The sequence below is a fragment of the Oreochromis niloticus genome, linkage group LG13, assembly GCF_001858045.2.
Source record: "Oreochromis niloticus isolate F11D_XX linkage group LG13, O_niloticus_UMD_NMBU, whole genome shotgun sequence".
NCBI lineage: Eukaryota > Metazoa > Chordata > Actinopteri > Cichliformes > Cichlidae > Oreochromis > Oreochromis niloticus.
In genome coordinates, this window is record NC_031978.2 from 19,682,318 (window position 1) to 19,709,558 (window position 27,241).

At 38.7% G+C, this 27,241-nt stretch overlaps 1 protein-coding gene across 5 annotated transcripts in view; it reads left to right on the forward strand.

Moving 5' to 3' along the window:
- The window catches only part of mlip (muscular LMNA-interacting protein), a 46,206-nt gene extending 27,603 nt beyond the window's left edge, over nt 1-18,603 (forward strand). For 3 of the 5 annotated variants that reach the window (XM_019366397.2, XM_005474087.4, XM_005474086.4), the window contains one exon: nt 17,296-18,603. In XM_019366397.2, coding sequence (XP_019221942.1) covers nt 17,296-17,517 — 222 coding nt within the window. In that variant the 3' untranslated portion in view covers nt 17,518-18,603. The remainder of the gene's footprint in view (nt 1-17,295) is intronic. The other 2 variants (XR_002064235.2, XR_269745.4) reach the window with 2 other exon arrangements.
- The last annotated feature ends 8,638 nt before the right edge of the window (nt 18,604-27,241 follow it).

A 27,241-nucleotide genomic window follows, 5' to 3' on the forward strand; every position in this document is an offset into this window, starting at 1 on the left:
TTAGATAGATATGATACAAACCACTGCAGTGCAGTACCTGTAATACCTACAGCATGTTCTAATCGCTCTAATAGGATATTATGGTCAACAGTATCGAACGCAGCACTGAGATCTAGCAGGACAAGCACAGAGATGAGTCCACTGTCAGAGGCCATAAGAAGATCATTTGTAACCTTCACTAAAGCTGTTTCTGTGCTGTGATGAGCTCTGAAACCTGACTGAAACGCTTCAAATAAGCCATTCCTCTGCAGATGATCAGTTAGCTGTTTGACAACTACTCTTTCAAGGATTTTTGATATGAAAGGAAGGTTGGAGATTGGCCTATAATTAGCTAAGACAGCTGGGTCTAGAGATGGCTTTTTAAGTAAAGGTTTAACTACAGCCAGCTTGAAGGCCTGTGGTACATAGCCGATTATTAGAGATAGGTTGATCATATTTAAGATCGAAGAATTAATTAATGGCAGGACTTCTTTGAGCAGTTTTGTAGGAATGGGGTCTAAAAGACACGTTGATGGTTTGGAGGAATTAATTATTGAAGTTAACTCAGAAAGATCAATTGAAGAAAAAGAGTCTAACTTAACATCGATGGTACTAAGAGTAGCTGTAGATAATATTACATCTGTGGGATGATTATTGGTAATTTTTTCTCTAATGATAAAAATTTTATTTGTGAAGAAGTTCATGAAGTCATTACTAGTTAACGTTAAAGGGATGGTTGGCTCAGTAGAGCTCTGACTTTTTGTCAGCCTGGCTACAGTGCTGAAGAGAAACCTGGGGTTGTTCTTATTTTCTTCAATCAGTGACGAATAGTAAGATGTTCTGGCTTTGCGGAGGGCTTTCTTATAAAGCAGCAAACTATTTCTCCAGGCTAAATGATGATCCTCTAAATTTGTGACACGCCATTTCCTCTCCAGCTTACGAGTTATCTGCTTTAGGCTACGTGTTTGAGAATTATACCACGGAGTCAGGGACTTTGGATTTGAGGCCTTAGTTTTCACAGGAGCTACAGTATCCAGAGTCGTACGTAGTGAGGAGGTAAAATTATTAACAAGATAATCGACCTCTGTTGGAGTAGCGTTCAGATAGCTGCTCTGCTCTATGTTGGTACAGGGCATTGAAGATGACAACAGTGGGTGGATTATATTCTTAAACTTAGTTACAGCACTTTCAGAAAGACATCTACTTTGATAAAGTCTACTCTCCACTGCTGTGTAATCAATTATTGTAAATGTAAATGTTATCAGGAAATGATCAGACAGCAGAGGGTTTTCAGGAAACACTGTTACATGTTCAGTTTCTATGCCATATGTTAAAACAAGATCTAGAGTGTGATTAAAGTGGTGGGTGGGTTCTTTTACATTTTGAGAGAAGCCAATTGAGTCTAATAACAGATTAAATGCGATGTTGAGGCTGTCATTTTTAGCATCTACATGGATGTTAAAATCACCCACAATAATTATTTTATCTGAGCTGAGCACTAAATCAGATAAAAAGTCTGAGAAATCAGAGAGAAACTCTGTGTAAGGCCCAGGTGGACGATAGATGATAACAAGTAAGACTGGTTTCTGAGTTTTACAGCTGGGGTGGACGAGGCTAAGCATCAGGCTTTCAAATGAATTAAAAGTCTGTCTTGGTCTTTCGTTAATTAATAGGCTGGTGTGAAAAATTGCTGCCACACCGCCCCCTCGGCCTGTGCTTCGGGATTTCTGGTAGTTAGAATGACTCGGGGGTGTTGATTCATTTAAACTAACATACTCATCCTGCTGCAACCAGGTTTCTGTAAGGCAGAGTAAATCGATTTGTTGATCAATTATTAAGTCATGTACTAACAGAGACTTGGAGGAGAGAGACCTAATATTTAATAATCCACATTTCACTGTTTTACTCTTTGGTTCAGATGTGGATACTGTATTGTTCTTTCTTTGTGATTTTTTATGTTTAAGTTGTTTATTGCTGGTTTTTAGTTTGTTTTTTGTCTTTTTGGGAGCTGACACAGTCTCAATGGAGATGGGTTTTTGGGGGGGTAGCAGGAGGAGAGAAGCTGCAGAGAGGCGTGTAAGACTGCAACTCTGCTTCCTGGTCCCAACTCTGGATAGTCATATTTTGGGGGGTTTAATGAATTTGTCCATATTTCTAGAAATGAGAGCTGCTCCATCCAAAGTGGGATGGATGCCGTCTCTCCTAACAAGACCAGGTTTCCTCCAGAAGGTTTGCCAATTATCTATGAAGCCCACATCGTTTCTGGGACACCACTCAGACAGCCAGCAATTTAAGGAGAACATGCGGCTAAACATGTCACTCCTGGTCTGATTGGGGAGGGGACCAGAGAAAACTACAGAGTCCGACATTGTTTTTGCAAAGTTACACACCGATTCAATATTGATTTTAGTGACCTCCGATTGGCGTAACCGGGTGTCATTACTGCCGACGTGAATTATGATCTTACTGTATTTACGTTTACCCTTAGCCAGCAGTTTTAAATTTCCTTCAATGTCGCCTGCTCTGGCCCCTGGAAGACAATTGACTATGGTTGCGGGTGTCTCTAGCTTCACATGTCTGAGAACAGAATCACCAATTACCAGAGTTTGACCCCCGGCGGGTGTGTCGCCGAGTGGGGAAAAACGGTTAGACACATGAACAGGTTGGTGGTGTACCTGGGGCTTCAGTTTAAGACTATGCTTCCTCCTCACCGTCACCCAGCCGCCTTCTTTCCCCAGCTGCTTGGGGTCTGCCGGGGAACAGCTAGCGGGGCCTACGCTATCTTCGGCTGCACCAGCTACAGGGGCCTGGCTAGCTACGGGTGAATGAAGGGTGCGAAGCCGAGTCTCCAATTCAGTAATCCTGGCCTCCAGAGCTGCAAATATGCTACATTTATTACAGGTATCATTACTGCTAAAGGAGGCCGAGGAGTAACTAAACATCTGACACAATGAGCAGGAAAGTGCAGGAGGGACAGGTGAAGTAGCCATGGTGCTAACGAGTCGGCTACGAGCTAAGCTAAGCTAGCGAAACAGTAAAGAGACAGTGAGTGAATACTTTGGCTATAAATTAGGTAGTGAGTACACAGAAAGGGTGATTCAGATGAAGCACGTTAAGATTATACTATGAAAAAGGGATGTATCAAAAGATTTAAATTAAATTGCTAAGCAGAAAAGCTACTCAGAAACACCACTGTGTTTGAGCAGGAACAGGAAGTGATACTATACCACAGAGCGAGCGAACACCAAGTGACAGCGCCACCAAGAGTCAGTCTCTTGGTGGCGCTTGGTTAGTCTAAGTCTAAGTAAGTAAGGTCACAATGCTATGACTGACTGGTGAAAATTCCTAGATTCACCATAATATAAAATCACTGCAAACATACAAGAAGACAAAAAGTTTAAGAAAAAAGACAAATTCTGGTAAAACTTCTGAACTTTTGACTGTATCCTATCTTTCGCCCTTAGTTTCCCTGAAGACACAAGGTAATTTGTCTAAAAGCTCTTATCATGCCCTGTGCTACATTACCAATTTTCTTTTGAGGGAGGCAAAAATGAGTTAACCTTACTCCTTATGCTGAGAAAAAGATAACAAACTTGAACACCTTTGCCTTCTATTATCAGTGTAGATACCTGTTCTTGTCTTCCTCACTTAAGCAGCTTCTGGCTCCAGCTATTTCCCATTAAACCACTGAGAGGGAACAAGTGCGACTATCCACGCATGCATAAAAAGTAAGTGTTGGTCAGTTTATGCTGTCATTTTTACAAGAAGTCACTTCCAACATGCAATTATGCAACCGTCCTGTCTTGTATTGACAGTTGAGGCTGTTGATGGTGGCGTAATGGTGTGAGTGATATCCTTTTTTTGAACACTTTGTCTCAGTATCAGCTGAGCATCATTTGAACACCACAGCCTACCTGAGGATTGTTGCTGACGATCCTCTTATGACCACAGTGTAGCCATCGCATAGTGGCTGCTTCCTGCAGGATAGCACACCATGTCACAAAGCTCAAATCATCTCAAACTGGTTTCATGAACATGACAGTGTGTTCACGGTACACCAGACTTTTTAAAAATATTTTAACAAATATTTATCCTCTGAGAGGATTCCCAGGTTTATTACATCTGAAACTAACAGGGTACCTTCTACATTTTATCACAGCTTACAGCAATGCAGAGTATTCGTGCAGGCCATCGTGTCAAACATTACTTTAGCGTTTAAGGTGAAAAGTGAGTCTGTTCCAAAGATATTTTTAATCTTGTCAGACTCTCTTAGAGGATGAGTCCCTTTCCTTCACAAGCCACTGAGCTTCGGGCTTGTTTACAAACTGTCTCTTTCTCACATTAAAAAAAAGTGAAGTGATGCAGAAAGAAACTGCTTCACTCAGCATCATGCTGGACGTCCAAAAAGCCATCTCTTTAGTAAAGTGGTTTTTCAAAAGAAATGAACTTTTTTGTTTAAAAAGTATTGTGGAAAAAACATTAAAGCAGAAAACGTAATGAGCTGTAATGTATCTAACAGGGAAAAAATGTAATTATTCTGCTGACTGTGGGGGAACAAGTTTAGATGTTACTGGAGTATGGATAAATGACACCTGATCAGTCCAGACTCATAATGGATGGTTTGTTCCTGTCCTCTATAACGACTAATAAACTGTCCTGTTAACTGGAAATGGAGTCAATCTGGTTAAAGCTTTCATTTCAATAACTGTTAACATTTTCTCTTTAATGGTGTGGTTGGGTTTTGGCACAAAAACATCTTAATGAAGGCTATTTTGTTTTAAAATATACCCCTTTTTATATTGTCACACATTAGGAAGCTTCATTCTGTAAGCTTTCCAGGGTGGCGACTTTAACCTAATCTCCACCTAAAAGTTGATGACTCCACACTGTATTTTCTGTGCAATTATTCCTTTAAAGGTCGCTTAACTTTAAAACATAACGATGGGTCATAATTTCTGCCCGCACAAATGGCTTATGACCTACGGTCTCCAAGGGCTGCAGTAACAGCTGTTAAAATATGCAGATTTAGACAGGAGAAGAAAAGTACAGGGTGCTTTGCTCTGCCACGTGACGACTCAGGGTGTTAAACCAGGAGGTGCAAAGCAACGGCCACAGAATTAATGTGAGCGTCCTAAACGTCACGTCAAAGTTTTTTCAGCATACTTAGAGATAATCAGAGTCAATGTTGTAATGAACACATCCCTCTATACAAACTCTTTATTGGAAAACTTAAGCATTAGCAGTGTTTGTAACTGAGTCCTAATTATGATCTTAATCTATTCAGCAACAAGGTTTTTAATCTTTGAGAACAGTCTGAAGTCTTTGAATTTTTTTTAAAAAAATGTATCTATTTATTGAGGAAATGCCAAGGTCAGCATGATGACTGGCAGACAAGGCAAGCATTTGTAGATAGAAAAACAGATGAGATACAAACACTTAATAAATGAATGCATGCTTTCACGAGTGTTCCGGAGGAAAAAGGCTTTTTAAAATGCCAATGCTGACACTTCCGATGCGAAAAACATTGTTTCTAATGTGAAAGTCAAATCATCAGTGAGACAAACATTAGCACCATTTCTATTGGGGGAAAAAAAAAGTGGCAGCTTGTTTCCTGGCTATATCGATGGAATATTTCGCTTCCCAATTGGTTTGTTACATTTGCAGACAGACTGTTTGGAACCACGGGGAGCAGCAAGAGTTATATTCACCATCCGGCTGTATGCCGTTTATACAACTGCTGCCATTTAACATGCTGGTGTTGTTTACCCATACAAACACCCACATGCTGCAGCAGATTGTGAAGAAAAGAAAGGTCAAATATATGTAATAAAATATTCATTTCTTCTTAAGTTTAGGTGTGGGACTTGGAAGTGTTTCACATTTTGATTGTTCCTGCAATTATGTCACTGCAGCTGCAGTTAGAAGGCTCCAGCCACCAGTAAAACAAACAAACAAGAAAAACATCACCATATATAAAACTCAGCCATTAGCACATTTGAAGAAAAAAAAAACCCCAAAACTTTTTTGTTTAATTAGTACTTCCATTGAAGCATTGTCTAGAAGGCTACAGGCAGTCCAGCGTGTCACATTCATCCAGTTATTCTAATGGTGTACTGTGTTGGTACAAAAATAGGATGTTGCTGTCTGCCACAATACTTTCTGACAGGGTGCCTTTTTGGTCAATTTCAGCTGTCATTTTTTTGAAGACTTGTGGCAACAACAAGCAGTTGCGTCAGTCTGTATTTATTGCCACATAACCGAGGCAATTTCTGTGACTATTTTCAGGGTGTATCTTTGGCTCTGTCGCAGAGAGAGGATGCCCCCAGCTGTGACTTTTGACAGCGGTTTGGAGTATTGAGGTCTGGCTAGCATTTATGATCAGAAGTGTCCAGTTAAACAAATTATTATATCAGCAAATTGTGAAAAATGAAACATTTGACACTAGATTTGAAAATGCTACTCATAGACCAGATTTATTGTATTCATAAAAAGAATAAAGATGCTTTCTTATTGACACGCAGAGAGGTGTAGTGTGGAAAACAGCAGACATCACTCTGACTTGACTGAGCAGCAAACAATGTTAGTTAATTGTCCTCTAATCATCACACAAGTAGCAACTTCCAAAACGGCAACCCATCCATCTCCCTCTCTCTCATCCAGCAGTCCACCTGCACTTTCAGACCCCGCCTTCTCAATTCAAACTGGCCTATCAGTTTGAGGGAAAAGAAAAACAAAGAAGAGTAATTTTCACAAATAATCCTAAAATTATCATTCATTTGTCAGTAATGGAATATAAAGCAAACATGTCATGTATACACACATACACACTTCTCTAATTACTTTACATTTCAACAAATGGTTGACCAATCAAGCTCCTGCTCTTGCCAGCTCACCTCCTATAAAACCCCTGTTTTATAGGATATATAGGACACCGGCCCTCAAGTGCTGGAGTTCACTACCCCTGCTATAAAAGATCTGCATTTGAGGCGGGCATTCTCTTTACCTGCAAGACCAGAAGGCTGCCACAGTGGTTTGACCTGAGTGACTTAAGCCAAACATTTTGTTTATACACTGGTGCACAGAGGTGTGTTTAGCACCACAGGGGAGATGGGGAAGCTTCCCAATACTTATACATTCCTACTTGAATCTGGTCATCAGAGTTGTTATATCGCCATAATTTTAATTAGGCTTACATTTTAAATTTTTGATTTGATTTTCATTTTCCAGAGAGGTGTTGCTCAAATTTTCTTTAGTTTTTATCATTTTAAAACATCTAAATGTGGTTTAAATAAGTTTTATTATTTCCCATATAATTTTTTTTTATTATATGTAAGAAATTCGGAATGGGTACGGGGACACAAAAATCCCAAACTGAAGTAAAACTACAGAAGGAAAAAGACCCTCTCAGAAGTTAAACAAATGGTTGTGACTAATAATGAGACAGAAGTACATTAATTTATACAGGCAAAGTATACATAATCGAGAATGTTAATAATATAAAAATATATATTTTTAAAATCAGTTAATCGTAATAAATGAGATAAAATGCATGATTAAAATCACTACATATTTAATTATTTGGAAAATTTGTGGATGGTAATTAGTGCATACTAATATGCACCATGTGAAATTTTTCATAGGGCTTTCTACAATCCCATGAAAAACTAAGCACAACCCAGAATTCAGTAGCTTCTAGAACCATCTTTAGCAGCAATAACTTGACGTAATTATTTTCTGTATGATTTATCAGTATCTCACATCGTTGTAAAGGAATTTTGGCCCGCTGTTTACAATGTTGCTTTAGTTCATTGCTAGTTCATAGCATTCATCCCGAGGTCTGGACTATGGACTGCATCATTGCCACACTTGGATTCTTTTCAGCCTCTATGATATAGATTTGCTGTTGTGCTTGTTGTATGACTCAGTTTGGCCTAAGGTTTAGCTATCACAGAGATGACCTCAGAATATTTTGGTATACAAAGGAATTCATGGTTAACTCAATGACTGCAGGATGCCCTGATCCTGTGGCTGCAAAACAAGTTTCAGAAGTTGGTGTTTTGTTAAAGTGTTACTTTGCAAACCTAAACCATGATGCTATTATTTTAGGGAGAGAATGAGCTTTTCTTCTGGCAGCCCTTCCTAACAAGACATGCATACTGAGTCTTCTAATTGTACTGTCAAGAACTTCAATATTTAACATGCTAACTGAGACATGCAGAGTCTAAATTATAGCTTTTAAGTTTTTTGCAATTTCTTTGAGCAGGTCTGAACTGGGTATGAGTTTGTTGGGAGGTCCACTCCTGGGAACACTGTGTACTGTGTTAACACACCTGAATGCTTCAAATTAGCAAACTGACAGAATTTCTGCTTTTATATAAGTTCTCACACTTGCTAATGATCAGTCATTCAGCTGAATCTGATTAGCAGCACCTGGCTGCTACTTACCTTCTCAATTCCTATGGAAACAGTGAAAGTCTTAGTCATAGGACTTCATAGAGTCCTTTAAAAACTTTGTTCTTCACTTGACTGCAGAGCTGGTACAGAGTAGGTGTTTTTGCAAACTTAAAACTTAAATTCAGTCTCACCTTACTTGCATAATATGAAGTATGCATGTAGAACTCCAAAAAGTTGATTCTGTTCATCTGGACGTAGCGTTTTGTGGGAGAAACGTTTCGTCACTCATCCAAGTGACTTCTTCAGTCTCAGCTGACTGCAGGTTTCCCCAATCTTATAAACAGTACATTTGCATAATGACTGAAACCAGCCCACTGAAGGAACAATGGGCTGGGAGGTCAGTTCCCTGTGAGATTTCCATCAGTAATGGGGGACATCTACAAGCTGACATGTACCATAAACCTACACATACGGATCAGTATTTAAGGTTTGACTCTCATCATCCACTGGAGCACAAACTGGGTGTCATTAGGACGTTACAACACAGAGCGAACACCATCCCCACAGACACAGCGGCCAGGGAGGCAGAAGAACAGCACATCAAGAAGGCCCTGAGTAAATGTGGTTATCCCAGCTGGACTTTTGTCAAAGCTGGGAAGGCACCTAAAGAAAGCTCCAGCCGATCCAGGAGAGAAGGACAACCGCTGCCCAACCGAAAACCTCTGATACTCCCGTATGTGTCAGGAGTATCGGAGCAGTTGAGACGCATTTTTTCTAAACACCGGGTCTCTGTGGCTTTTAAACCCCAAAACACGCTGCGCCAAAAACTGGTCCACCCCAAGGATCGGGTCCCCCGACACAAACAGAGTAACATAGTGTACGCTGTTAAGTGCCAGGAGGATTGCCAGGATTTATACATCGGGGGAAACCAAACAACCTCTGGTGAAGGGGATGGCACAACACAGAAGAGCAACCTCATCAGGCCAGGACTCTGCAGTTTATTTACACCTACAGGCCAGTGGACACTCTTTCAAAGATGAGGATGTACACATCCTGGACAGGGAGGAACGCTGGTTTGAGCGTGGAGTCAAGGAGGCCATTTACGTGAAAAGGGAAAGACCATCTCTGAATCGAGGAGGGGGCCTAAGGGTACATCTTTCGCCATCTTACAACGCTGTGATTGCAGCCATTCCCCAACTCTCTGTGAATGGGACTCATGGCCATTGATCAGTGGGTTTTGATCAGTGGGTTTTGGTCAGTGGTTGTTGATCAATGGTCATGAGAATTTGCATAATTATGATTAAGGAACTGACCTCCCAGCCCATTGTTCCTTCAGTGGGCTGGTTTCAGTCATTATGCAAATGTACTGTTTATAAGGTTTGGGGAAACCTGCAGTCAGCTGAGACTGAAGAAGTCACTTGGATGAGTGACGAAACGTTTCTCCCACAAAACGCTACGTCCAGATGAACAGAGTCAACTTTCCTGGATGATTGAGAATGCATCAAGACATATGCATGTAGAAGACATATTCTTACATTAGGCTGCAGAAATTTATGCAATTTTTTTTTTTTTTTTGGGGGGGGGTAAATAAGTAAATAAGTTGGGAAAGTTTCTTGTAATTAAAAAGAGTGACCTCCTTCGCTGCAGCCATCTGTTTAGCCTTCACATGTAAAATTATTCAGATAGTCAGATATACAAAATAAATTACTGCTGTTCAATAATTTCACATGACATGTTTTTGGCTCCACTAATAAATGTCACACCCTGTGAATGTTGATGATTATGTAACTTCTCTGGCTTTGGAATCCATCCATCCTTTTCCACTTATCCAATTCAGGATTGCAGAGAAGCCTGTCCCAGCTATGACAGAGAAAGAGGCAGGGTACACCCTGGACAGGATGCCAGCCACTGCAGGGCTAACAAATAGAGAATGACAACTAAATTGTCTGATTTTGAAGATACAGACAAATACTTCTTGCTTAAAGGTACTTTAACATTGAGGCTGGAGGCATCAGGGATTGAACCACTGACTTTCCAGTTAATAGACAACCCTGTGTACCCCAAGAGCCAAGCACCCAGACCAGAAATCTTAAAACATACATCATTTGTAATTTTAGTAGCTTCCTCAAAGAGTTTCAAAGACAGCATAAGTCAGAAAAAAGGTGCATAAGAAAATTTAAATGTTGAGAGCCAGGAGATGATTAATAGCTGCTAAGATTACAACCAGTTGCAGAACTGCAACTGGTTGTAATCTCTGCATGACACTCATTATTCTCTTTACTGATTTGCTGGTGTCCTTTCACCATTCCTGCTTCTTTCCCTGTCTGCTTTCTTTCTTAATCCTAATTGTGTCAACTTGTCTGATCTCAATTGACGTCACTGTATATGTATATTTCATATCAGAGTTATATGCATCAAACCAGCTTCATGTGGAACTGCTTCACAGCGCTCCCTGGGGAATTTTATCCTGCTTTGATTTAACTGGGGCAGATTTTAAATGCCAAATGCAAAAATATAACCAAATTCTGTACGACATTATGTCTGTTTGGTTTTCTGTAAACCCATCACATCGAAGCAAGTCTAATATTACAATCACAGCCACAGCCTTAGATCAGCATCATCATAATGTCAGAATGAAAGTACAAAAGATGTGAGTGTTGCATTTGCCAAGAAGAACTATTTAAAGAGTGAGTATTTGTCTGACAGAAGAAAACCAAATACGATGGCCAAAAGTCAGTTTTTCAATTTGAGAGGCAAAAAGATTTCAGATTAGCTGCCTGACAGATACTTATGTGCTTATATTTAAAAAACAAAAAACAGACTGAGGAAACTGAACAAAAAAAATGAAAGAATACTGCAAAACAACAAGCATTGTCAAACTTTTCTAAAAAAGAAAGATCAGTGTAATTATAAATGTTTCAGTGACAATTCATAGTCAGGAAATCAGAGGTAAGTGCTATTGTTTAATGCTTCATGATGTTTTTATCACAACATGCTGATGTCGGCCTGTTTTTATTACAATATGATGACATCAACCTGTTATGGTGTTGTTGTGATGTTGTAATGATGTTGTGATGTTGTTGAAAAAATAAAAGTTGTGTTGTACATCTTTCATAAATCCTCAACAACTGAATAAGTGTTAACATCTCTACTAAATCTCATTGTCTGGTTAAAAGCAAGCAGTTTAACTCCAAACCTATCCTCACTCACAAGTATTGAAGTGCTTAAAGGTAAAAGTGTCCTGTCAGACCATTTTTATTTGATATCATTAAAGGTGACGCTATAGAGCTGTGTTGTTGGTGAGTGTATAAATATGCATGTACACAATGTACATCAACAAAATGCAGCAGTGCGATGTAGTGACAAAGACTGGCAGCTGGTAAATATACATGTAACATACAACAAAAAAAAGTACAGCTTTTTATAAAGGAACCCATTTAACGTTGCTATTAGACCTTAATGCACAAAGCATTAGTTAAACATTAAGTAAACACAATTTAGTTCAGGACTCCACAGGTCTTCTTCAAATTGGTATAAAAACAGAAATGAAGTCAGTCAGGTTCTGTGAGTTTAAACACAGATGTATCAAATGTGTTTGCTTTAACCACCCTGGCTGAGGAGATGTGACTCGCTACGTTAAGCCTCAGAACAAAACACAACAAAAGATTTGAAACAGATCACTGTGCTGTGTTTGATCAAGATGATTCCATCTGACACCAGTTTCTTAATCTACCTTTTATGATGCCCTTGGTTTGCCTGTGCAGGTTCCACTGAGAAATACTAAACAGCAACATCTTACGCAACATTAACCCTGTGGAGGTCCAGTTACCCTTGTTAGCCTTACCCTGATCTGAACATAATGTTTTGGAGAAGTCTGGAAAAGGTTAAGTAATTCTGATGTGGGGTTACCAACCACCACGAGTTGGCAGCACCTCATAAATGTTTAAACCTTATAAACTGTTTGGGTCAAATTTGACTAACCTGATCTTTTCAAATTAGATTTTAGATCCACCAGTGCAGTGTGGGTGAAGTAAAGGAAAATTGTGGTTTTAGTAGAGACATAAGAATTGTCTGTGCTCCCAACACATTCCCCAGGTTGCCACACAGACAGGAACCTGCTGGGTCTTTGAAGGCTCACGAAACAGTGAAATAGTAAAAGCCAAAAGCTCTGGAGTGATGATAGATACAGTAGTGCACTTCATGAAATGAATTGTACAGACGTCTGAGAGTACCTTCCCACAGATGTGAAATCTGAAATCGAGCAGCACAGTGATGGAGAGGTTAGTAGTGTCACGTCACAGCAAGACAATTCCCAGCAATGGTCTTTACGTGCAACATTTGCCTGTGCCTGCTTGGGTTTCTGTCTTCCTCCCACGGTCTAAAGGCATGCATGTTAGATAAATTGGTGATTCTAAGTTGGCCTCTTGGATTGTATAGAATAAAGTGTTACATGCGCTCGTTACATGACGAGTATATTACATTTGCTCCTGCATGCGCCCACAATGCAACTAAATAATGTAAAAATAAACTAATTAGAATCCAGCCATTGAGCTAACTGTGTCGTGCTAAGAAAGAGCAAGCCCACCAATGCAGAGTCCAAGGCAGGCTTGAAACTTAAAACAATCTTTTATTGAAGGCCTATATCAATCTGTGAAAGTGAGAACACAGATATCAATGAAAATTAACACTGGGAACAAAGATTGGGAGAACAGTATGACACGACTAGGCTAAGGGGAGACAGCATCATAAATACACAGGGGCAAAGATGAAATGGGTGGGAAAGACAGTGGGAGCAAATCAGAAATAAGCAGACTAGGGAAGTAAATTTAACACAATGCACACGAGACAAGAGACTAGCACAAAGTATAAGTAATACTGAAACTTAAACTAAGACACACCACATTTACACGGGCAGAAAATAAACATGGATACAGAACAGAGAGACATTATGACAAGACTGAGGTAACAATAGGATCACTAACGACACTAACTAAATATCACAAAGCCAAGAAGAAGAACCAGAGTATAAACAAAGACTACAGACTACGAACTTGATTTGAGCCTATAAGTAGACATAAACCAAAGGTAAACAAACACAGAGACAAAGGCTGACTGCACAGAGATGAGACACAGGAGAGGATGAAGAACTAAGGTATATAAAAAAATAAATAAACCCACAACAAACAAAACTTAGAAGCAATAAGAGAATAACATTAAACTCGAAAGACTAAACACCACAAAAACTAGAATCTCAATTATTTTCACAAACTCAAAAATAAATCCAAACCACCAAAACTCAAAACACATGGTCAGAGAACCTAAAATCCTCACAAACTGAACGAAAAGTAACTGAGATTGAAAGAAGAGTATGAGAGGCGGGGAACTATAAAGCCTCCTGAGCTGCCGTTTCAGAGAGTCTATGGAAACACATGTGCGAATCCCACACAAAGTCTCCTACTACTACTTTAAATGCACTAGTTTGCCACAAATTATTAGGGATATTATAGATGTTAGTTATGGAGGTGTTTCTGGTATATACTATAGCAGTGAAGGCAGCTGTAACTGTTTTCATAACTTAAGGTAAGACAGATTTAAGGCCAAAAACAAATGTGGTAAAAGCTAAAAAAACAACAACCCCAAAAACCCCCGCACTTTCTCTTCCCTCTGAAACATTAATTAAGGATTGATCACCCATTCATTAATATCAGATAGGCTGTTTATACATTTTAAATCGATCTGTATTTCAATTTTGGTATACACACTTACTACGAAGGAATTTTTGGCCTGAGTCTAACTTGATCTGGATCACACTATGAAACCATGAAATATTAAAAAGATGAAAGGTTTACAAATCCCCCAAATCACATCATTTAAATTCCTGTAGCACAGGGTTAAAGGTTATGTTATGTTAAAGCAGTGATGACTTGCTTACACTTGTTAAGGAATATATACATAAGTGTGAATGTTGTCCATAAAAAGGAACATTTTCACATGTTTTCCCCTCATATTCTGCAGCCACAAGAAGCACAATTTTTGAATGCAGGGTTGGTAGTCCTGGCATTTTTCTGTTGTTCATCTTGTTTGACAGATCCTGCATGAAAAAAATGATGTTTTTCCTGTAATGAGACAACATAAAATTCGTCACTGAGTATTGAACAATTAGACTGACTTTCAGTGAATTTTACATCTCTGACACCAAACAGTCTCTTTTCCAAAAATTCAGACACAAAACTTACAAAGCTGGCAATCTTTTTAGATTTCATTTATTGAGGATAATGATGTTGATTTTTCAGTATGTATATAATAAATATGTGCCCATATAGAAAAGAAATGTTTTAATAAATTTAAAGATTAATCAATCAAACAATATCTCTGATAAGCATGGAATCGATTACTTTCCTATATGTCATATAAAACAAACATTGATTTTTACAGGTACTCAGACAAAAGTTTTTTTTGATAGATATTTCTCCATAGGCATGGATTTATGTGATCACACATGATAATATGTCAGCTACCCAGGAGGGAATTTTATAGAATGTTTTGCTATTTTGTTTTTTTCAGAAAGGGTAAGAAACTAGACACTGATTTAATGTCTGTCCTTTTAGCAGAAAAAAGAACTAGTCCAGACTGCATTGGAGAGGAGAAGCAGTGGGTGGTAGCTAGTCAATAAGGAAGAGGTAAATCTTTCAACAGCTCCAAATTTGTCTCATTTACATTCTTGTTTTTGCAAACCAGAGATACAGCACTGAGGAAAGGCAGTTCTTTTGATCAAAATCACCTTTAACACAAAAACAGCTTTGAAATTGCTGTCTTGTTATTCAAGTTTTTTTTTTTTGCGCATTTCCAAAAACACAAGTTACAACATGTATTTATGAAAACTTCCAACTGATAATCACCTTTGATGGTATAGATACTGGCTGACAATTTCCCTCCTGCATCCAGCCTCTATGCACAGCTTGACTGAGGCTCTGCACCAAATACAGAGCAAAAAATAATTTTTTATTGATTTTTTCATGCAGCTTCTCAGTCAATCAGAGGATTTCCAAACGTTGGAGATTCTCTTGAAGATGGAAATCAATAGATTTTTAAATAGTTCTGTCACCACAAAAATGTTAGCGGAAGCACAAGTTATGTGCCTATACGGTAGACCTTCAAAGGTCTACATGCAATTTGCTGGGATTCATTTATGCGCAGGTCTCTTAAGGTCCCGCCACTGCATTTCAGTCGGGTAGAAATATTGCAACACCTTGATGCATGACCTACCATCCTTGGCAGTTGATACGATCTTCAATCTTCTTCTTGTACCTTCATGAACTTGAAAACCGAACATGATGACAGAGGCCTGCAGGAGTCTGAGATGTTGCTCTTGGGTCTTTTGCAGTTTCTCTGAACGTTGAACTGTCTGACCTTGGGAGGGATTTGCTGAGATATCCACTCCTGGGAAGATTGTGGCATTGAGTTAACACATATGTTAATGGTGGTGATGTTCACATTTGCTGATGATCGGTTAATCAAGTGAATTTGATTAGCAGCACCTGGCTGTTACTTACCCTCTTAATTTTCACACGAATGCATGAACTTTCTTGTTAACATAACTTATTTTTTCCCAGAATGGAAAGCCTGTTTAATAGGAGGTTAAACCTTATTTATTATTGAAAAGTTATTCAAATATTAATAGAGAGGATATAATACCAGACAGCTTGCTTCATAAAAAGTCTCAAGACATGATGATTCTCACCCAAACTTCATGTTCTTATTCCCACCTTGCTGGCTTCTGCTTTGCTGAGCTATTTTCTCAGCCTTAGGGATTTTCATAGTGAATTCTTTCAGAAATGAAGCACACATTTAAACTTCAACAAATGTGTGCACGGTAAATGTAGTTGTCAGGTTGCTATTGTGTGCTAAATTAAACTATGAAATGTACAAATATATACAATTGTTGGAATTTGCATAAAATATTTGTATATGATATAGATATTAACACTCACAGTGCCCTGAGCAATGTTCATGCAAAGTTTTATCAATATTAGTCCACTTGTCTAGGAGCAGATAGGGAACATACAAAGATGCATATATATGAACACTACCATCATTATAGCATGACATCAGACTGCATTATAGTAGATATGATACTAAGTTTCTTTAAGTGATGTTGACTTATTTTAAAGTAGGGATCATTCTCCATTTGAAACAAGCTGTTCTTGTTATTCTTTAAAGCCAGTCTCTCTAAAATTTGCAAATGAAAGGTTTATGGAGCAAATGGGCGGGGCTTACATATCCATCGTCTGAGCTGTGACAATTCTGAAAAAGACAGTTTGGAATAGTAGGAAGTTTTTGCCTAAATTCACCGACCTCATGTTTTGAAACTGTGCACACGCCATTATACCGGTAATTATAAATAGCAGAATATGAAGAACCAATAGGTGCACTCTCATCCCTCAATAGTGTACAATTTCTTTTTTTGAGAGAAATACAGACATATTTGTTGACAAAACAGGAAATTGTAATAATACATCAGCACAAACACCAATAATACAATGTTCAAACATTTCCAAATGTGTCATATTTTGGCATGTAAATTAGCTCAGGTAATTTAATATAAATTGTTTATTTATTCTATTTATTCATTTATTATTGTAGAACTACAGACAATATACTGGAGCATCTGACCAGGAGTCAACATTCAGTCCAGGGAGATAGCCGTCAGTTAGAATTAATCACACAATGAATATTAATGCAGGAACAAAACCCAAGTGAAATATCAAGAAGCTTCACAGTGAGATGAAATTAGGCTCAAGGGGGGAAGGTCTAAATTGAAACTGACAACTAAAAAGTGCAGAAAATTGCAAAGCCTGTAATTGCTCATGTTGGCCATTTAGGACATTAAAATGAAAAACATTGTATTCTCATCTATTTCAGGTGGAAAACAAACATCCCGATGAGGTGGGGAACGATTCACACACAGGTACAAAGGGCAAAATGTTGAGAGAGGAGAGGAAGCCTGAAAGAAGAAGTCCGTTCTCACTATGTGATCTGCACATTAGAGAGCCTGACGAGCAGCTCAGTCGCCACGGGAAAGGTGCTTCAGCAAGTTTCAGCTCCACCGAGAGGCATATGGAAGCTTTTGAAGCTCATATTTAAAACAGTGAATAACTCTTATTGAATTTCTGATAAGCCTTACTCGGTAAAAAAACATCACATCTAAAGGATGAAAACTTTTATTTCATCTTTATCTATACAGGTAAATCTCATTGAGACACGAGGTCTCATTTTCAGGAACAATCTTTATTGTACCTTTCAAGAATGATAAAAAAATTACATCTCCATATGATTGTTTACAGTAAATAACACTGGTTTAGTATTCCTTACAGAGACCATAAATCTGTGTGCAATTGACCCTTTGCTACTTTCCTGATCCTTTGATCTCGATCTTTCCACAGCACATGTGCAGCTGATAATTAAGTACTTGCAGATTAACCACCAAACAACACGCCTTTAATTTCAGACATAGTGGAGAAAAGTACTGACCTGATTACTCATGTAATAAAGCTACATGCTCCTAGCTCTAACCAAAGTATTTTAACCAAATTGCAATGGAAAGCTAAGCTTAAATGTAAAAAAATGTATTAAATAAATCATGCAAATAATGCAGGCACATTGTTGTTGTATTGCACCACTGAGCTATAATATAACCAATCTTGTAAGTATGATAGGAAAGGGTGTTGTGTCATGGTTGACTGGGTAGATAACATGCAAACACCCCATTGCTCATATTTTATTCAGCATGTTGATAGGAGTGCAGTGCTATGTCATAACGTACTGACTACAGGAGACATCCTTAAATCTAGTTAAAAGCTCACAGAGCTGCTAAGATTTACCCTACAGTTGGATCTTGTAGCATCCTGGATTACAGTTGTGAAATATGTGACAGTTGCAGGTTTTTTTGTTACTACGTCATCCATTAAAATCTTTAATTGTGGAGAATGAAGTTTATTGAAATGTCACCTGAATCAGTCAAATAATCAAGAGCTTGACTGATCAGCAGTGCCTAGATTAGCGAATGGTCAATTGCTGCCACACATGCATGTGTTTTGCAGCTGTTCAATTTACCAATGGCCTGCATTAAATTAATGCAAATTATGTAACTCACTGGGAAGAAAATATTTTATTATTTCTAATTCGTTTATGAAAAATTGTAACATTTAATAAAGAAGCTCTCTATTTTGATGTGTGTTTGATTTCTCTATGCTTTAGTCATGAAAATGACTAATGGCTAATGATGTGAAACTCTGGTTAACAATAACACCACAACCACCACCATCATCAATAACAAGGACATGGGCTAGGAGCTTTAAGAGAGAAAGTAGGAAGAGTTTTAATTTCCAAGTCTTTTATGGATCCAAGCAAACATATAAACACACAATCAAATCTTATCTCATCTACTCTATATAAACATCTTTACCCTTGAATAGCTCAGGGCTGTTTTCGGCACCTCATTCATCGCTCCATCTCTCATCTGCTGCCAATTTAGAATCACCAGTTGGATGAAAAATGAGCTGTTGTCATGTGATTCTGACCGGACCGAAAGAGCAGACTCGAGCGACAGTACTTATGGAGTCATTTATGGAATGATTGAGGGTGAAGGTGAGAAAGAAACTTCAGTTCAGGAAAGTTCACATGGGTGTTAGGGGAGAGGATAGGTTGCTGTCTATTCTAGAAGGTGAGATAAGCGTAATTGGAACTAGAGTTGAGTGATCTGACATTTTTACACTGCGGAGGCTGAGTGGGGAAGGAGCACTGGGTTGGCAGACATAGTTCTAAGATTTTCAGGTGGATAGAAACAGGCAGTTTGGGGCCTGGTATGAGAGACTTCTTACTGAGATTTTAAGGCCAGAGAGGATCGCAGAAGCAAGAGAGGTGTGTGGTCAGCTGAGCTTCACCAGGATTCTCTGGCAAGAGTCTGCGAGGTGAGTAGAGGCAACAAGTTAGCTTAATAGTTTTTCCAAAAGCAATTTCAAACAAAACAAACCTAAAAGTTACTATAGTGATATGAGCAGTCTAAAGAGTCTTAAAGCCACACAACCTTGATATACCTGCTGCTTAATTGCTTCATTGTGGAAAGTTATAAGGAGAACAGCTCAGCCAGAAAGGCTCCATCGATAGATTGAACACAGACCAACGACTCCAATTAACAAAACAGAGGAAGAAAAAGAACAGAAAGAAAACAAACTCCACCCCAGTCCTAAAACCATAACAGGAGCACCCAGTTAAATAAATACCATTTTGTTATTTTACATTTCTGTTTGCAGCGCACAATAATGTATCTGTCTGCCTCACTTAAAACATGAACAACAGGGTTTTCGTTATTAGCTTAGTTTGACAAAAAACACATTTTATTTTGACATTAGCGATTGCAGACTAAGACCAGATGGATGTTGGATAGATCACAGAGACTGTGTGACTGTAGTGTAAAGATCATGTTAGGTTAAATATAGTGATCCAATTCAGGATCATTGTGGGGCTGGAGCCTATCTCAGCTGTCATAGGGCAAAAGCTGGGGTACACCCTGGACAGATAGTGAGTCTGTCGCAGGGCAGACATAGAGAGTCAGACAATCTGTCACCCTCACAAGTGATAACTAATTACTAATTAATCACTAATTACCCTAACTTGCATGTCTTTGAAAAAAAAGAAGAAGAAAAAGCTCCAGATAGTTCAGAGAGAACCCATGCATGCACAGATAAAACCTGGAAGCTCCACAAAGAAAGGTCCCAATCTGAAATCAAACCCAGGACCTTGCTGTCGTCCTGGATCTTGTTGTGTGGCAATAGTCAACAGTGCTAACCACGTGCGCTACCTAGTCTAATACAAGAGTAGGTTCAAAAATAAAAATGTGGCATTTAGGCTCGGATGATAAAACCTGACCAAATATATGCAAGAGAAGGTCAGTGTGGAGTGGATATCTCAGGGCACTTAAAATGCACATTGTAAGGTCAAGAGGATAAGGAAAAGTCAAGAGTCTGCCAAATGCCCAGAACAAACACTTGACTTTAGTTTTGAGCAAACAAATCCCCTTTTAATATATATATGAAATTAAATTATTATGAGGAAAGATTGCAGAGATAGAATTTAGTGTGAGATACAGGAAAGGAGAAAAATCGTGGCCAAAGAAGATGAAAAACTCAGGGTGAAGCTTGAGGCCAGGGGATGGCGGTGAAAGGTCTTCAAAGTCCTTATAAGAGGTTTAAGAAATGTGAAGGGCTGCTGAAAGCAAAAGAAGAGAAATATGAGTTCGCAGTAGGGACTTGAGGCCACTCGAAGGGTATGGAGGAGATGCGGAGTAAGGCGGGAGGTTGCTGAATATCAGAAAAAACAAAATTAACGTGTGTGCGTCAGTGCAGGAAAAGCAGAAAAGGCACAGAAAAGGAATATAAAGATTTTGAGAAATTTGGCTAAATATGAGTAACCGAGAACCAGATTTCATTAGATGTTATTGTCATTGAAAAGTAGATTACTCAAACAATAAAATAATGTTTGGCATTCAATTTGACATGCAAACATGCAGTGTAGCTGCTGCACAACACTGTAATGCAACTGGTCAAGACGCTTAGGATGTCTCTGTAGAAGTTCGTGGCATTTCAGGGAGAAAGCTCATTTGTGTGCCAACTGAGGACTCCCAAGACCAGTAGCGGTTTTGATACGGGCGACACGGGCGGTTGCCCAGGGCGGCATCGTGGTGGGGGGCGGCATCACGGGCATCGGCAAAAAAAAAAAAAAATTAAAAAAATTGCTCGTAGTCATGCTGCCCCGACGTCATGCCAGCGGATATTGGGAATGGCATAGGCACCGATCGGTTTTCTATCGCCCATTTGCTGGGAGTAAGGGCGCCCTCCGTTTGCGAGGTGCGCCTGCTGCTTGCGGCGGAGGATTCTCTGGCTGGCTGGAGCAGTATCTAATAACCAACTGGCAAAATAAAACAAAATAAAAACAAGCCAACAAACACGAAAACACCAGACATCATGATACAGACTTATAATTTGCATTTTTTTTCGAAATTCTATATGCGAAAAGTTAGCGTGAGAGCCCTCCGTGCGCCTGCTCGCTGCTGAAGTCAAAGTAAACTTTATTGTCATCTCCGCTACCAGACAGCTACATACAGTCCAGTATACAGAGAGACGAGACGACGAGGCTCCAGTTACAGCAGTGCAAGTAAACAAACAATAAATATAAGAAGAGTAAGAAAATAAATATCCACTTTAGGACGAGGGGTAAAGAGAGCGATAACAATTTAAAATTTATAATTTACAGCTTCATGATTTAAAGTCTCAAACACAACCTGTCGAAAGGGGTTGAGAGCAGAGCACATTTCATTCATAATGTTGTAAATCCAAGCCCATTATGTATTCATGATTTGAATCCTGGGTTGTGCAAAATCCCAGTGAATCTGTGAACTAAGGTGTAGGTCTGTTAGGTTATGTTGTGGTGATCCTTTGGTTGGGGGATGGGTGTTCATACTGGAGTGCAAAATTAAAACCAATGGAAGATGGACAAGAAAAGTTCAAAGCCATCAGGTCCTCAGTTTAGAAAAATAGAAAAGAAGAGGAGGAGAAACGAGCAAAAGATGCAGGTAAGCAGATGTGTCATTGGACAATGGCAGGTCATGTATCCTGAAACAATCAGAATCATAATCAGAATACTTTATTAATCCCTAAGGAAATTATGTGGGTTACAGTTGCTCCAAGAAGAAATGGTAAAAATAGTAACAGTAACAGACTAAACTCCAAACAATACTATGTTACAGATTTTACACATTTAAGAAATAGCACTAATACATGCAGATCACTCAATTATAAATAAGGGATTAACAGAGGTGATTATAAATAAATATCAAGAAACTTGTGGGAGTGTTCTAGGCTAGGACCGCCACTGCCCAAAACAATCAGCTTAAGGACACAGTCCACCTCACTGCCTCTGAAAATGGTTAAATGGAGTGTGTGAGCTGCCCCAGTGTTAAGCTCCTTGGTCTTCTTGATGCTAAGGCTCAGATTCTTATCTCCACACCAAGCAGCCAGCTGTTTCACCTCCTTCCTGTAAGCCTCCTTGTTGTCCCTGCTGATAAAACCTGGCACCACGTGGTCATCTGCGAACTGGTGTTTGATTCATGCACACAGAAATATAACTATAAACCATTTAGAAATTTTCACTTTTTGTCCAGTGTGAAGTCTATTTTTTTTTTTACTAGTGTGTGTTCAAAAATAGACTTTTTACAGTGCTGGACTTTTTTTTTTGGTGGTAAGGTGGTTAGCACTGTTACCTCACAGCAATAAGGTCTTGAGTTCAATTCCACCATCAGGCTGAGGTCTTTCTGTGTGGAGTTTGCATTTTCTCCCTGTGTTTGCGTGGGTTCTCTCTGGGTAATCCAACTTCCTCCCACAGTCCAAAGACATACAGCTAGTGGGGTAAGGTTAATTGGTAACTCTTAATTGCCCAAATGGTTGCCTGTCTGTATGTGACAGACTGGTGACCTGTCCAGGGTGACATCTTTTTTATATGTAAGAAAGGCTAGTGAAAAATTCAGGCTTTTAGCTTCAAACACTGCCTCAGTTTTCAATGTGGAAAGAAAAAAAAGTCCTGAAAGCCTTAAAAGGTATTTGATATATTTTTTACAGCAATCATTGTATATGTTTAGAGTTTGTGCCATGACATTTTTCAAAAATAGGATGCAGTCGAGCAGAAGGCCCGTGCTGATTTGAAATAGAATGAATGTTAGCAGCAAAGTAATCACAAAATTTGGAACATGTGGCAGACGCTGAGGCTCTTGATATACAGACCCTCCATCTTGATCAGGTAGCAAACCTGCATTGACCTTGAGACTAATTTTACAATGCAAATTAATACACTAATGGGTATAAATGAGGATAGAATGACATGTCTCTGCAAAATGAATAACTTCTGTTTGTAAGTTCAAAACGTGCATTCATATGCAATTTATCCAGCTTGAAAGGTTGTCATATTTTTAGGCAGTTTTAAAGAAAAATGGGTTGTGGCTCATTGGCTACCATGCTGTATTTATACCAGCAAAAGTTATTATTTGTGTTTTAAGAATGTTTTGCTTCCGAGTTTTTCAGGGCTTCTCCATCAAAACAGCCCTTTGGGGTTGCCTTCAGCTAGGCAACAGTTTTTTGAAGGGAAAAAAAATCAGTTAATGCCTTGAAAGGTCTAAATCTGTAAACATCTTTTCAACAAAGTAGCAGATGCACTACAATTAATGACTTAGGGAGAAAGCCTAATCTGTTTCAAGCAATTGCATCTTGTGGCCACAAATTATTTTAAAATGGGAGAATGAATAATTCAAAACCTGGGATTTTGTGCACAGACAACAACTTTGTGTTGCCATCTGTGGTGATGCTCAGGCTTTGGAGTTTGAGAGTACAACACCGTCTTCTGTTTAACAACCATTATATTAATAATTGTTTAAATTCTCTTTCATCCCAGATTGGCTGTGGTAAAATCCACAACACCCTGTGGACAGGGTTTAAAATACAATCTGACTTATTGATCCCACTGGTTATTTCACAAATTAGAGCAATGTAATACATGTAGTGCTCACCAGTACCAGCAGCTGAAGACTAATACTAATACATTTAGCTGCCCTGGAGGAAAGGTTAATACATTTTCAGTAAACTCAACGTTGCTCCTCATAAAAATGCAGAACCACCTTTTGTTTGCAAATTCAAGGTTGATGTTGTGCTGTTAGTTTATGCCAGACCTGGATCTGTCACTGCTGATTTCCTCTGATATCAGAACCCCTGAGCAAGAGACACTTTTTGTCATACATAAAAGAGCTTGCATACGAAAAAATTAGGAGTACTTATATTGAAAAAGAAAGTTAAAGTTTTTGCACAGCATTTTCAGGGCAAGGAAAGCAGTCAAACAGGTTGCACAACAGTGCATTTAAAATGATGGCTTGATGCCAGATTACTTTTTTCCCCCATTTCATAGTCTTACAACCATCATTCAATACCACCCTTACTTATTTTTAAATTACATCTGAGTGTGAACTGAAAATTGTAATTTCACCTGCACTGACATAAGTGTGCCCTGAGATTCAAATGAATGAAATTAGATTAAATTTTAAAGTTTAATATGCATGACATTTTAAGAGGTTTGCATTGCTGAAGGCATCATTACTGGTCTAATCTATCAACATTTTGAGGAGAAGGGTGGAACACAGACGATGAAGAAGCTCCCGAGGATAAATCATGGTGAAATCGAATAAGGTCGGGCCTCAACAGTGAGGAGGCAAAGAGCGGGAGGCTCCTTTAGGTAAACTTTTGTCTGGCTTCAGTTCCACCCTCTGAGAGAAACAAGGAATGGAGTACCACTTGGAGGTGCTTTAAAGAAAGTTACTAGCAAAAAGAAAAGTGAAGCAACAACCTCTTACAGATTTGAGAGCCAAAGTTCTGTTTGTGTGATTTTCAAGTACTTGAAGCACATGTAATGGCACCTCTGCGTGTAGCTATTTTTAATGAATGAAACGACTGGCCATCATTGAGAAACCTCTCATTCGTTTTGAGAGAAGGTGATGAATTTGGAAAACAGTGTGAGGGAAAAAGCAGACATATTCCGCTCTCTCGGATGCCCTTGAGTCAGAAACCTTTTGAGGAAGCAACACTTCTTTTTAAATCCCTAAAAAATGCTTTGTTGTTTAGAAGAAAACATTTTTAAAGAATAAATCCTTTCGTTTTAGAAAACATTAAAACATTTATTTCCCAAAGACAGGGAGAAATCACTGACTGTGAAATCAATGCAGCTGTCTGTCCAGCCTCACACACTAGCCTTTGTTTTCCTTTGTGTGGGTGGAGAAACGTTTTTATTGCTTTCATTCTGAGTGTGCTTTTTTGCTCTATATGAATATATGAAAGCACTATACATGGTTGCTTATAAATTCATATAAGGAAAAATGCTCAGCATTCAGACAGACAGAAGTTTTCCTATCCAGCATGGGCAACACAAAGTTAAAGCTCTAACCTGAAATATTATGCTGTATCTCTGCAAAAAACATAAGCACAATTAAAGAATTGAGCTACCGCAGTGAACAGCTCCTTGGTAAAACATTTTACAGGAATTTTTAAAACACTGTAAGATTCTTGTGCTGCATGTGCTGTAATAAATGTCTTATTTACCTCATTTAGTGCTGAAAAATCTTATTTTCATTGGAAAGTGATGTAATAGTTGCCACTAGGAATGAAAGATTTGTCAAAAGGAATGGCACCTGTGGGAGGGAAAACTTTTTAGGAGCTTTGGCTCTGTCTTGTAGCTCTTCCCCGAGTCTTCATTCTGAATGTTTAAAGCCAAGCCACATAATTTGTTGCTTCAATAACATCAGTATTTGAATGCAGCAGAGCAAAACTTAATGAATTTAATGTGGAGTGATGGAGAGTTTCAGAGTTCAGGAAAAGCAGGGGGTCAGTTGGTTACATTGACAAACAAGGTTATCTGAATATTGAACATTTAAGTTTAGTAAGTATTCTATATCTCCTGCTACTATGTATCCTACTACTCCCCTACTCCACAATATATCATATTCCTAGACTTAGACATGGCTTTCTGGAAGAAATTGGTGAACTTTTTCCCAAATTAAAACAAAATGTACCATATTAGTGTCATTTAATTTTAATATTCATATTGACAACTTATAGTAATTAACTTGTAGTGTCTCACATTCTCATCCAATTACTGCCACAAGCACGATGTCCACATTTCCCTCCCTGTAAATTCAGAAGAGCTGGATTAAATTAACTATAATTTAAAGACTGGCACAAGTTATACAGGCAAACTTCACTACATCTTACAACAAGGTAAAAAGTTTGTTTTACTCAAGTATTTGAATGATGCTAAGCGAATTAAAACAAATCTATCTAGATTTATCAAAAACACAACATTTGGACTGAAAATCTAATAATCTGAATTTATTACTGGCAAATGTATTTGATGTTCACATAACTCAGAGATGTCTTGATGCATGCTCAATCATCCAGGTAAGGAAACCCTTAAAAGTTGATTCTGTTTATCTGGATGTCACGTTTTCAGTGCGAGAAACATTTTATCACTCATCCAAGTGATTTCTTCAGTCTCAGCTGACTGCAGGTTTCCCAAACCTTATAAACAGTACATATTGACTTAAACTAACACCACTGACGAACAATGGGCTGTGAGGTCAGTTTTTTGATCATTAATATGCAAATTGTCATGACCATTGAACAGCGGCCATTGATCAACGACCACCGATCAATGGCCATGAGTACCATTCACAGAGAGCTGGGAAATGTGTCATGGATCTGGGTCACTTGACACAGCACTTTGAGTTTATTGTGTTTTTGTGATTCTTTGAGTTGTAATGATTTAGTTTTCTGCAATTTAATATTGAGTTTAGTCCTTTTCATGCTGCTGAATTTATTGGTCATTTCTGGTTTGTTCTCTTGTCTGTTAAGTTCCCTTTGTGTCTTTGTCTTCATCTATGTGACCCTCACTCCCTCACTCTCCAGGTGGTAGTCATGTCCTTGTATCTCCCTTAACTGTTTACATGTTTCCCTCTTTGTGTCTCCTCCTTTTGTCTCCCCAGTATGTCTTGTTCCTATGGTCCTACGGGTATACCTTTCACCATCTTACAATGCTGTGATTGCAGCTATTCCCCAGCTCTCTGTGAATAGCCATTAATCAGTGGTCATTGATCAAGTCCAGATGAACATAGTCAACTTTTTGGGATAACTTTGAGACAGACAGGTACCTGAGTCCTTTAAATAGACATGGTGGGAATAAAATTATATTCATTCAGCAGATTATGTAGTCAGATATGACTTGA